A 14,070-nucleotide genomic window follows, 5' to 3' on the forward strand; every position below is an offset into this window, starting at 1 on the left:
CCATGGCAAATGTTCAGTATTATACACGAGAAATCTCCCTGGTGGTACCTTAAAACACCGTTGAAAATGAGACCTAATTCTTTTAAAATAAAATTATCTACCAATTTTCATCCAAGAGTCTATTGCTTTTATATTTTATCCTGCAATATTTTATCCAGTACCCTTTTGTGTAGCTCAGTTGATTAGCTATAGATATCTTTCAGTTTTCTTCATGTGATAATGTGTTTATTTCCCTCTTATTCTTAAAGAGATATTATCAGAACATAGAACATTATTTTGATTTTTTAGTTCTTAAATATCATCCATCATTTTTCTTTCTCCATATTTTCCAGTCAGCAATGATCCTTCATACATAGTTTTATTCATTTCTTTGAAGGTTTTCTTTGATTTTCTATTTATAACTTGGACTTTTGAGGTTCTTTGAATCATCTTTACACTTAAAATAAACCTGTAATTTTTTTCTTTGTACAAATTGGGGAAAATTTTTTTTTTTAGCTATTCTTACTTTAGGACTATTTTGCCTCCTAATTTTCTGTGGTGGTATTGTATTCCCCAAAATATTGTGTACCCTAATAAACTTATCTGGGGTCAGAGACAGAACAGCCACAATATTAAACATGAGGATAGGCAGTGGTAGCACACACCTTTAATCCTAGCATTCCAGAGGCAGAAATCCATCTGTTCAAGGATACAGCCAAGCATGGTGACTCACACCTTTAATCCCAGAAAGCGAGCCTTTAATCCCAGGGAGTGGTGGTAGAAAGTAGCAAGGTATATAAGGCGTGAGGACCAGAAACTAGAAGCATTTGGCTGGTTAAGCATTGGCTGGTCAAGCATTTGGGTGGTTAAGCTTTTAGGCTTTGAGCATCACAGTTAAGCTGAGATTCATTCTGGATGAGGACTCAGAAGCTTCCAGTCTGAGGAAACAGGATCAGCTGAGGGATTGGCAAGGTGAGGTGGCTGTGGTTTGTTCTGTCTCTCTGACCGTCTAGCATTCACCCCAATAACTGGCCTCAAGTTTGATTTTATTAATAAGAACTTTTAAGATTCATGCTACAATTTTATCATTTAAATTCTTAAGATTGAACATAGATCCCTCAAACTGTTTATAATTTTAAACACATAGAGACAGATGATTTCTGAAATTATCTTTCATAATTTCATACAAGAATACAAATCCACTGCCAACTTACCTACACCACTCCCAGGATACTCCCCAAATCTCTCTTCTTTCTCTCACTGTCCTATTGACTTTAATTACACATGTAGAAAATATTGACTTTTTAAACTTAATCTTGTGCAGATAGTAATTAACTGTGCTGTCCTCATGAGTCAATGGCTATTCTATGACTGGAAGAAAGCATTTCACTGCATGACTATATGATTTTAAAGAATATGTTTTGAAATTTATACCTTGTTAGTGATATCAATCAAAATTTTAACCTGATCACTGTTTTGTATTTAGTTTTCTTAATGTGTAATTTCAATATTATTATACTTTCTATTTCTACCTGAGGCTATAGTTATCTTGAACATTAAACATAATTCCTGTGTATCATTAAACATAATTATAAAAACTTACTATTCCTCATAGTTTCGACGTGTGAGCTACTGGGAGGTTGGTCTTCACTCTTGAGAATTATTTACATATCCATGGTTCTTTATGTGTCAAGTCATATTTTAACATATACAGCAAAATTATGTTATATTTTCATTTTTAATTCTCCAATAAACCTTATTTTCAGAAATATTTTTTATATAGACTCTGTCTCATGAAATGTTTCTGTTTTATGAACAAAATCATCATTAGGAAGGAATGTACACATCCCTGCAATCATTATTTAAATCTTTTTTTTTTTTTAAAGATTTATTTATTATGTATACAGTGTTCTGTCTGCATGTATGCCTGCAGGCCAGAAGAGGGCATCAGATCTCATTACAGATGGTTGTGAGCCACCATCTGGTTGCTGGGAATTGAACTCAGGACCTCTGGAAGAGCAGTCAGTGCTCTTAACCTCTGAGCCATCTCTCCAGCCCCTTAAATCTTTTTTGTTTGTTTATTTGTTTGTTTGTTTTTGAGACAGGGTTTCTCTGTGTAGCTTTGTGCCTTTCCTGGAACTCACTCTGTAGCCTAGGCTGGCCTCGAATTCATAGAAATCAGCCTGGCTCTGCCTCCTGAGTGCTGGGATCAAAGGAGTGTGCCACTACCGCCTGCTCATTATTTAGATCTTAAAATGTTTCAAATGCTTTGAAAATACAATATCTTACAGTCATGTGAATTAAAACACTATTAGCCTATCACATTTTTTTCTGTAAAATATACTTCACTATTTTAAAATTAGAGAGAAAAGTTTTTACACATTCAACAAAATATCAGAAGCTTTTCTTATTGTTAAAGGTATTACCCTTTACCCTCCCTCCCTCCCTCTCTCTCTTTATATATATATATATATATATATATATATATTATATTATATACACACATACACACACACACACACACACACACACACACGTGTGTGTGTGTGTGTGTGTGTGTGTGTGTATGTATGTATGTATGTATGTGTGGTGGTCTAGTGTGTGCATGTATGTGTGTTAAAGTACCTATGTTGAGTTAAGAAATCTTGCAGGAGCTGGTTGTCTAGTTCCTTCCATCATGGATGCTTTGTAAGCCCTGTTCTTTCTTTCTGGCCAGAGATGATTGACTCCACATTCTGAGCAAAAACACATTGGCTCCTTCCTAGTTACATTAGTACCACAAGATCAGAGCCCTGTTTTCAGATTTTGAGATGCTTTTCCATAATTCTTAGCCTATGGTAAGTAAGATGTGAAATCAGTGGGTGTAAGATGTCCTTGTTCATAAAATTCAGTTAACCTGGCATGTTGTGGTAGGGTCTGGCATCAATCTTTAGCGCTGTGTGTACACTTATTTTCAAGTTAGTCAGTTATGCCTAGCAGTTAAAGGATAATAAATAAAATTGTCTCGAAAGAGGTGGCTTATGGAGTGGTTTCCTTTTACCTTGCTTCAATGATGTTGTTAAGGACAGGGAGAGAGCACTCATGCTGTTTCTTTCCTTTAAAGGACAGTTTCCTAGAGTCTTACAGCCCTTATTGCAGGTACATCTGATATTATAGAAACCATGTGCATAAAACTATACCTACCCACTCATTGTCATATTCTATGATGACATATTAGATTTCTGATATTTCAGTGGCACCAACTCACATTCCTATCAACTGGTTTCATGCTATTTCCTACATACTGCCTTCCTAGATTTCTGGAGCAGATTCTAAATGTGAGAGGTAGTAAAGAGGTAATAGAATAAGTAGCTTGTATGGTGATATTTTATTTGTGCTGAAATGTGATTTTATTTGTATGTTGAGAAATAAAAATTTCCTGGAGATCAGAGATCATAGTGAGCCAGGAACAGCAGTCAGGCAGGTGGTGGCCCACACCCTTAATCCCGATCACAAGGCAAGCAGAGTCTCTGTGTAGTCAAGGACACAGCCAAGCGTGGTGACACATGCCTTTAATCCCAGTACCAACCATAGAGACCTGGAGGTCTGTATAGACAGGCAGTGACAAAGAAGTCAGGTGGTTGGGTTTAGAGCCAGTAAGAAGGCAGAACAGAAAGGCAATAAAAACACAAGTTAGGCAGGAAGAAACTCTCTCCTCTGGGGAAGCAATGGCAAGGTGGTAAGATAAGGTAGTTGTGACTCGCTGATCTTTTTGGCTATTTACCTCTGTATTTGGCTCTGTGTTTCTTATTTACTAAGACTGTTTAGAATTTTGTCTACAAGCTTGTTTGTTTTTAAGAGCATTAAGAGATGAGGTTTCATTTCTATAATCTTCATTTTTGGATTCCTAGATCTACCAACTCAACAGATTTCTACACTGAGTATCATCTATTTGCAAAGCCTGATATGGAGAAAGTGCTCATCCATATTGGTATTTCCACAAAAACAAAAAAGAAAAAATGCAGCCAGTTCTTATCCTGATTTCCCTAGACCTGGGGTGGAAGGAAAGGCTTCAGCCCTCTGTTTAACTCCCCATAAGGAAAGAAAATTCAGAATGCTGAGCTCCAGCACCCATGGCTCCATGGAGTCTCCCTTTATCACACACAGCCAGTGACCTTCTGTGTTTGAGTACCCAGTACCAAAGTACTTAAATTGAAGATAAATATGCTAGACTAACAGTCTTCTAGGGTTATGGTATATAAAGGGAAGAAAACAAGATATTTATTCTACATTACAGTTGTCATTATAGTCCATAGATTGTAAGTGAAGATTAGACAATAACTAATTCTGTAATTATGTGCTTTCAGGTTATTTTATAGCATTTTCTCTGCACTTTTTTTTTTTAGGAAGAATACCTTTATTACATTTGTCATTCCATCATCAGTCTCGCTTTCTCTCTAGTGGAGGTACATACTTTAAGGTTTTATTTTCGGTGCATCAGGAACCAATAAATCTGTGGCAGAGTTAACCTATGCATGGCAAAATACATAAAATACATATTCCTTTGTTTCATAATAAATAAACCTGTAACATGATAAAGGATAGTGCAAACTACCATTGAAAAAGTTGTATAAATAAAACAGCTTGTACATCAGGAATATTTTGTCCTAACTAATTTACAGTACATAAGTTATCCCACCCAAGTTCATACGTTATCATTTCTATTTGAAAGGACCTTGAAAGTAAATAACAGGAAAAAAATCAAATAAACTTTTTAAAATGTAGAATTATTTTATATTCAAGTTGTAGGTCTTTCTCTTTGTAAAGGAGGGTCTGCATGTGTCCTATTTACTGTAACAATCTGAAGACAACATTGAAAGGTGTCCATGTAACAGCACCATGCATTGTACTAGTATAACTAAACATTGTATAGTTTATATCTATAAACTATAATCTCATCAACACAAGGCAGAAAGACATGCAGGAAGAGTCTTGGGTTTGCCAGGGCTGTCAAGCCAGGACACAAAAGGTCAAGGACCAAGGACAATAACTCTTGGTCAGTTTATGTTCAGTTGGTACAACACATCTCCTGTGCAAACTGTAGTCCAGCAGAAACATCACACATATACTAAAGAGCACTAATTTATCCTCAGAGACCTTGAAGACACCCCCCGCCCCAGGATTTGTAGAAATCTGTTTTGTGTGCTGTGAGTGGTTGATGTAGTCTTGTCATTGTTAATAAGTGTCTATGAATACTTTTATTTGTACAGTTTTTTAATTAATTTATTTTTGAAGATCTTTTTCTTTTTCTGGAAGAGTTCAAAGCACACCAAAGAAATATATTATACATTTTGGTGAAAGATTGTCATTTATGATCCATGGTTTATTTAAGAAAAAAGAAAAGAAAAGTGGGAAAATATAAAATATATTTTTAAGCTTACTTGAATGGACAAGGTAATGTGAAAACCCAAGTCTCTGCACTTTTTATAGCCTTTATATGTAACAACAGACCTGAGACGGTGAATGATATTATCTATCAGTTAGTACCTCTGATAGGAATGCCTGTAAGTAACTTTCAAGCTACTTTGACTTAAATTTGAGTTTTGTTTTTGAGATCCACATATGTGCAAATGTGCATATATGTAGGGAGCCGCTATTCAAAGATGGCGCTGGCTTCCTGGTAGCCTAGCTGTAAACAACTCCATATTTGGCTATGATGCACAAGTATGGTAATTGGCCTTATGTCCTCAGCCTATCCCGTGGCTCCCCGTGCTAGCATTCTGGCGGGACCCAATCACAGTACGGCACGTTTGCCTGATTCCCTTTATAAGCAGCTGCAGTTTAGTCCTTGGGGCCCCTCACCTCCCACTCTCCCTTAATCAAGAGGCGCTCCAATAAAGTGTGATCTGAGAAGGATCCTCGCATGGTGGTCATTCTTCCTCGCTGGCCGAGGAGCACGCCGCAACTGGTGCCGAAACCCGGGAAGGAAACTTCGGACACCAGGTGAGGGGTCGAAAAGGATTCAGAACTCAACACACCGAGCGGTGACGTCGGTAAGTTCCCCAGGAACGGTGACGTCGGTAAGTTCGCCAGGTATGCTGATTGCTGGGATTAATCCGTTTGTGTTTGCTCTTGTGTTCATTCTTATGGTACATGCATGTCTTAAGGAAGAACGCAATGTGGAAATCATTAGAAAGGGACGCAAGGCATTAATTAAGCACCAGGATAGTCTATCAGAATCAGACTTTAAAGGGGAGAACTTAAGTAGGCCTAAAAAGAATAAAGAAAAGAATAAAGAAAAGGAAATTAAAGAAAATAAGCCAGAAAAGGAAAAAAATTCAGAGAAGAAAGGGAACCCTTTGTATCTAGTATTAGAGGAATTTGCAAAACTTGATTTCTCTGATAATGAATTAGATTCAAATGAGGAGGAAAATTTAGAGAAAGCCACCGCTGAATATGAGGAAGAGAAATATGGGTGGCGGTGGCGGCCTCCTCCTTATAATGTTTCTGCTGGAGTGAATGTGGAACCAATGGCGCCTTCGGGACCACATCCACCCCCCGGCAACACCTTCGTATCCGCAAACAGGTGGAGGTTGTCATTTTATCAGGAGAGACACCTGGGCGTGGCTAGCGTCCGCGTTTCCAGTCTTTGAAGATCCGCAAACAACAAATATCATGAACCTGTGCCTTACAAACAATTAAAAGACCTGGTAGAGGCTGCTCGAGCCTACGGAGTAACAGTGTTATACCTTAACATTATTGACTAGGCTCACTACTCAGGCTATGACTCCAACAGATTGGTTCGAAATAGCCAGAGCATGTTTAACTACAGGGCAGTATCTGGATTTCAAATCTATGGTTACAGATGGAGCCCAGGTACAGGCTAGAGTTGATCTTCAGGGTGGTCGACCACAGTGGACGGCTGACATGCTATTGGGTCGGGGACAATGGACCGTGAATCGGACGGCATATCCTATTGAAGTTTATCAACGGATGAATGGGATTTATTCTGGGGCTTGGAGATCATTGCCAAGTAAAGGAGAAGTATCAGGGAATTTGACTAAGATCATTTAGGGCCCGAACGAACCTTTTTCAGATTTCGTAGCTAGAATGATGGAGGCGGCAGGAAAGATATTTGGTGACGTAGAAACAGCTATGCCTCTGGTTCAACAATTAGTATATGAGCAAAGCACAAAAGAATGTCATAGAGCTATTACCCCGTGGAAAGGAAAGGGATTAGAAGATTGGCTAAAAGCCTGTCAGGAAATTGGGGGACCGTTAAGTAATGCTGGCCTAGCGGCAGCAGTCCTCACAACCACACGAGCTGCACAAATGGATGCTAGCTGCTCTGATGTAGCTCCTTTAATTATGCTCCAAGGAGGGAATTATGGTGTTCACACATTACTTGTTATTCTAATCATTCTCGGAGAGGTTATGGGGAATCCTTGTGCTGGCTGGGGGCCAGGTGCTAGGCATCACCTTTGCAGTGGAGGTTCAAACTGCTGCAGCTGGTCCCTGTCTCCAGAGATGCAAGCTTGGCCATTTCAGCCTCTTCAGGTGGAAGGAGTTAATGGCTCCAAACCATCCTTCATACCTCTACTTCTCTAAATGCACAGTTGAAAGGTGGCCTTGTGGTGCTTAACCAGTGCATTGACTTGGTACAAGAACAAGTTGACATCCTTTGGCAGCTGGCCCAATTGGGCTGTGAGTGGAGAATGCCTGGTTTGTGTGTCACTAGTGTACAATTCCAAAATGGTTCCCAAGCAGCGAATTTGTCTAAACAACTGTCCAGTTATCTTATAGGAAATTGGTCCGGAGAATTTGAAGAGACCTTGGAGAAACAGAGTGGCGGTGGTGAACATCAACTCCACAAGAGTGGACCTCAGCATGGCAGAGGGACTGTCCTCCTGGATCGCTTCTACCTTTTCTCTGTTTAAAGAATGGGTGGGAGTGGGTATATTTTGGCATGCTGCCTTGGAGGATGCGTGTTTTGTCTGTGGTTGGTCTGCCGTTTGCGAGCACGTACAAAAAGGACAAGGGCATTATCACTCAAGCATTGGCCGCTTTGGAGTGTGGCGCCTCCCCCCAGATACCTAATATCCACACAGCCTTTGCACCCCCAGGAGTGGTTAGTCCATTGCACTCCGGAAGGTGTGTGGACAATTAAGCACAGGATGCCAGGTTTGTGCACTGCACTTGAAGTGTAGGACATTTTCCTTCCTTCAAGGAGAGCAAGTCTGACTGCACATGGAGTCACATAGCCTTTGCACCCTTAGGACTGGTTAGTCCATTGCACTTGGGAAGGTATGTGGACCATTGTTACACGCATAGCCTTTGCACCCCTGGGACTGGTTAGTCCATTGCACTTGGGAAGGTATGTGGACCATTGTTACATGCATAGCCTTTGCACCCCTGGGACTGGTTAGTCCATTGCACACGGGAAGGTATGCGGACAATTGTTACATGCATAGCCTTTGCACCCCAGGGACTGGTTGGTCCATTGCACTCAGGAAGGTATGTGGATAGCTTTCACATATTACTTGTATTGAGCACAGGATGCCAGGCTCATGCACTGCACTTGAAGTGTAGGACATTTTCCTTCCTTCAAGGAGAGCAAGTCTGACTGCATATGGAGTCACATAGCCTTTGCACCCTTAGGACTGGTTAGTCCATTGCACTTGGGAAGGTATGTGGACCATTGTTACACGCATAGCCTTTGCACCCCTGGGACTGGTTAGTCCATTGCACACGGGAAGGTATGTGGACCATTGTTACATGCATAGCCTTTGCACCCCTGGGACTGGTTAGTCCATTGCACTTGGGAAGGTATGTGGACCATTGTTACATGCATAGCCTTTGCACCCCTGGGACTGGTTAGTCCATTGCACACGGGAAGGTATGCGGACAATTGTTACATGCATAGCCTTTGCACCCCAGGGACTGGTTGGTCCATTGCACTCGGGAAGGTATGTGGATAGCTTTCACATATTACTTGTATTGAGCACAGGATGCCAGGTTTGTGCACTGCACTTGAAGTGTAGGACATTTTCCTTCCTTCAAGGAGAGCAAGTCTGACTGCACATGGAGTCACATAGCCTTTGCACCCTTAGGACTGGTTAGTCCATTGCACTTGGGAAGGTATGTGGACCATTGTTACACGCATAGCCTTTGCACCCCTGGGACTGGTTAGTCCATTGCACTTGGGAAGGTATGTGGACCATTGTTACATGCATAGCCTTTGCACCCCTGGGACTGGTTAGTCCATTGCACACGGGAAGGTATGCGGACAATTGTTACATGCATAGCCTTTGCACCCCAGGGACTGGTTGGTCCATTGCACTCGGGAAGGTATGTGGATAGCTTTCACATATTACTTGTATTGAGCACAGGATGCCAGGCTCATGCACTGCACTTGAAGTGTAGGACATTTTCCTTCCTTCAAGGAGAGCAAGTCTGACTGCATATGGAGTCACATAGCCTTTGCACCCTTAGGACTGGTTAGTCCATTGCACTTGGGAAGGTATGTGGACCATTGTTACACGCATAGCCTTTGCACCCCTGGGACTGGTTAGTCCATTGCACACGGGAAGGTATGTGGACCATTGTTACATGCATAGCCTTTGCACCCCTGGGACTGGTTAGTCCATTGCACTTGGGAAGGTATGTGGACCATTGTTACATGCATAGCCTTTGCACCCCTGGGACTGGTTAGTCCATTGCACACGGGAAGGTATGCGGACAATTGTTACATGCATAGCCTTTGCACCCCAGGGACTGGTTGGTCCATTGCACTCGGGAAGGTATGTGGATAGCTTTCACATATTACTTGTATTGAGCACAGGATGCCAGGCTCATGCACTGCACTTGAAGTGTAGGACATTTTCCTTCCTTCAAGGAGAGCAAGTCTGACTGCATATGGAGTCACATAGCCTTTGCACCCTTAGGACTGGTTAGTCCATTGCACTTGGGAAGGTATGTGGACCATTGTTACACGCATAGCCTTTGCACCCCTGGGACTGGTTAGTCCATTGCACACGGGAAGGTATGCGGACAATTGTTACATGCATAGCCTTTGCACCCCAGGGACTGGTTGGTCCATTGCACTCGGGAAGGTATGCAGGCAATTACGCACAGTTAACTCATCCTCGATCGGTCAACACATCATGAGGTGGGGACCTGATCGGATGAAATACTTGTGTTGCAGAAATCAGACCTATACTCTCTCCTGCTGCTTAATTAATAAAGAGGGGGGAGATGTAGGGAGCCGCCATTCTAAGATGGCGCTGGCTTCCTGGTAGCCTAGCTGTAAACAACTCCATATTTGGCTATGATGCACAAGTATGGTAATTGGCCTTATGTCCTCAGCCTATCCCGTGGCTCCCCGTGCTAGCATTCTGGCGGGACCCAATCACAGTACGGCACGTTTGCCTGATTCCCTATATAAGCAGCTGTAGTTTAGTCCTCGGGGCCCCTCACCTCCCGCTCTCCCTTAATCAAGAGGCGCTCCAATAAAGTGTGTTCTGAGAAGGATCCTCGCATGGTGGTCGTTCTTCCTCGCTGGCCGAGGAGCGCGCCGCACATATAAATATATACAGGAGACACTTGATCATGATAAATTTACAAATAATATTTACAAATCAATCTCCTTTTGGAAATGGAGAATCTAAGATATAATGATATTTTAGAAGGATTTTTTCTCTAATATTTGTCTAAGGTTCATGTGAAATGAATCTTAAGGTATACTTTTAGTATACTTTTAGTCACCCTAGAAAATTTACATTTTCTATTGTAAAAAAATAATTGAAAATATTTGGTCATATGTACACACCAGATTTAAAGATTGCCAGTCTTAGAGGGAATGAGGTTCTTTTTTCTTTTTCTTTGTGATTATATTGTACTTCATATTTCATATATAATTCATTTTCCTCTCACATTCCTTCTTTTTTCACTTCTGTGTGTGTGGAGGTATAGACGTATGTGTTTGGGTGTGTTCTTTTTTCTCTCTCTATTCGAACCTTTATGTGTATGTGTCAATTTCTGTCTCTGTTCTTCTTATTCTTTGCATATATATCTATGCCTAACTTTGTTTTTTTGTGTGTAAATATACATGTGTCTCTGTGTATTTATGTCTCTCTTTGTGTATATGTTTTTCTGTATGTGTATATGTCCCTCTCTTTCACTTTCTTTGAGTTTGTATGATTTCTCTGTCTGTCTCTCTTTCTCTGTCTCTGTGTCTATGTTCCTCTCTCTCTCCCACTATGTGTGTGTGTGGTAGTGGTGGGGGATGGTAGTGAGTCTGCTTGAGTGTGTATGTCTGCTAGTTTTAATAAAGACTCATATATGGCAATACCATTGTTTTAAATCAGGAATCAACCAAGTACAATTAATGATAACTCCAGTTAAAGAATATTGTCACTTTACCCACTCCTGTAGGATGCTTAGCATTTCAACAGAACATTCTATTTAGATGGTTGTTTCGAACATTTTAGATAGACAGGTCATCATCAAACACTTCAGAGATCTGCAGAATATGGCATTTAAGATGCTTTAATAATATAGACATTTTCTTCTTTTTTTTTTAATGAAAATTAGACATGTCTGCTCCTGGCAGCACCAATTTACTTCAGAGAAGATGATGGGCATTGAAGAAACTCCATATGGAGTTGACTTTCATTGTGGCAAAAGTTAGCCACTGGGCAAGAAAATGCCCTCACTTTGCTGACAGTATGCTGTCCAAAATGGACAAGCAGGATACAAAAGAAAGGACAGCCAATCCTTGCCAAAACAAGTTAGGAAAGCTTTGGAGAAATCCTGCTTCACAGATGAATCTGTCAAATATGCTAAGCCTGTAGGCCGAAGATGAATGTCCTAACATTTCATAGAAACCTCGGGTGACTGTCCAGGCAGCCAGTTGTTTCTGTCATTCCTCACATTTTTTTTGAGGTCTCTCTCTCTTTTTTTTTTTTTTTTTTTTTTGCTTCCTGTTTAACTTGGTAATATTATTTCCTTCTCAGGTCTCTGAGGGAGTTGAAGATTAGATAGTTATAGTTATATGTAAATGAATTTCTTAACAGTCTTATTAAATAAGAAACACAGAGCCAAATACAGGGGTGTAAGCTGTAGAGATCACATCAATAGCTGCCAACTAACCTTAGATCACCACGTCACCATAGCTTCCCAAGAGAGCCTCTTCCTGTCTAACCTGTGCTTTTATTGCCTTCCTGTTCTGCCTTCTCATTGGCTCTTATCCCAGCCACCTCACTTCCTTGTCATTGCCTGTCTATACAGACCTCCAGGTCTCTATGGTTGGTACTGGGATTAAAGGCGTGTGTCACCACGTTTGGCTGTGTCCTTGAACACACAGAGACTCTGCCTGCCATATGATTGGATTAAGGGCATGTGCTACCACCACCTGACTTCTGTTTATGGCTGACTATGACCTCTGATCTTCAGGCAAACTTTATTTATTAACATACAAATAAAATATCACCACAGTTATAGTTTTCTTTGTTAACAAATTCAGAAAAGAAACTCCCTAAAGTGTATAAATTTGAAAGACATCAAAAGATAGTTTTCAGTTGGTAATACAGGTTAGGATAGAAAGTGAATTAGGTACATTCTGGACTCACCAAAATAGGATACATAATGGAATATTTTTGCTGAATTTATCAAATGCAAATGACTAGATATTGTTGATGTATTGCCTGTTCATACTGTATGTAGTTATTGTATTTATTGTATATAGTTTTTCTTATATTAGTTATAACTTTTTTATTTTAGACAAAAAATGGGGAATGTGTTGGTGTTTTATTTATGCTCTAATAAATAAAGCTTTCCTGGGGATCAGAGGACAAAGCCAGCCACTATATTAAATATAGAAGTCAGTCAGTGGTAGCACACACCTTTAATCCTAGCATTCAGGAGGCAGAGATTCATCTGGATCTCTGTGAGTTCAAGGCCACACTGGGAATGAAGCCAGGGTGGTGGCACACGCCTTTAATCTCAGCACTAGTTAATCATAGAGGTTTGGGTGTCTATACAGACAGACAGGAAGTGATAGAGCTGGGCAGAAAGAGGAAGTGATATAGCTGGGTGGAAAGAGGAAGTAAGAGGCAGGGCACGGAAAGGTATATAGGCATGAGTATACAGGAAGTAGCTCTTGGGCTGAGTATTTCCTAGCAGTAAGAACTTGTGGCTGGCTTGTTCTATCCATCTGATTTCTCGGCATTCACCTCAATACCTAGCTCCGGGTTGTTGGTTTTTTTTTATTTTTATTAATAAGACCATTCATGTTACATCTGGCAGTATGCAGTAATTATGTTGTAGAGCTTGTTTTCAACATCTGGTCCATTTTCTAGGTGAGACACAAGCGCTTCCTCTCCACAGATTGGACATCTCGGAATGAAAGCCAAAAGTTGTTTTTACTCCTAAGAATCCTCAAAGCCTCTCTGTTTTTTTGTCTATTTTGCCCAGTCTTGCTGAAGTTACCACATCTTTCAAAGTACACTTTGCTCAAGAAATCATAGGCACTGAGGGTGTATGGCTCTTTGGGTACTAGGCTGTGTGGGCATTTCAAGTCAAAGTTCAATATTCCACACACAGTGTGGACAAAGAGATGTAACAAATCTTGGAATAACATTTTTCTTGGTAAGCGTGAATGGGTGAACATAATTTTTTATCCCATGGTCATTCAGATTCTATTGTGGATCAATAGATCTAGGCTCCATTAGAAAGGCAAGGGTTCTCTCCAGAAATCATCCCAGATGACTCTAACCTGTAGTCAGAAGGTACATCATAAATACTGATCCTAATAATTTTCCTGCTGGAGATCTGGGAATGGTAAGGAAAGGCATTCTTAAAGAATCCACTGTGAAAGATTATCTGTGATGGTTGGTTCTTTTTGCCCCCACAGTGCTCAAGATTATCAACTGTGGTTCTGTCATGGCTGCCAAGAAGCCCCAAGCCTACTCCAAGGTAAGTAACACAGAAATCTAAAGAGGAGCTAAACCAAGTTCAATGTTCACACCCTGAATTCTCAATGTTTTCATCATTCAGTCTTAAAGTTAAGTGCACACTTAAAAACAAAATAACTTAAACATTATTTCATTCATT

At 40.5% G+C, this 14,070-nt stretch overlaps 1 protein-coding gene across 6 annotated transcripts in view; it reads left to right on the top strand.

Moving 5' to 3' along the window:
• Positions 1–14,070, top strand: part of Rnf13 (ring finger protein 13) — a 165,275-nt gene that overhangs the window by 24,019 nt on the left and 127,186 nt on the right. For all 6 annotated transcript variants that reach the window (XM_076574118.1, XM_076574117.1, XM_076574115.1 and 3 more), the window contains one exon: positions 13,871–13,932. In XM_076574118.1, coding sequence (XP_076430233.1) covers positions 13,900–13,932 — 33 coding nt within the window. In that variant the 5' untranslated portion in view covers positions 13,871–13,899. The remainder of the gene's footprint in view (positions 1–13,870; positions 13,933–14,070) is intronic.

Source organism: Peromyscus maniculatus, chromosome 6 (assembly GCF_049852395.1).
Source record: "Peromyscus maniculatus bairdii isolate BWxNUB_F1_BW_parent chromosome 6, HU_Pman_BW_mat_3.1, whole genome shotgun sequence".
Classification (NCBI taxonomy): Eukaryota; Metazoa; Chordata; class Mammalia; order Rodentia; family Cricetidae; genus Peromyscus; species Peromyscus maniculatus.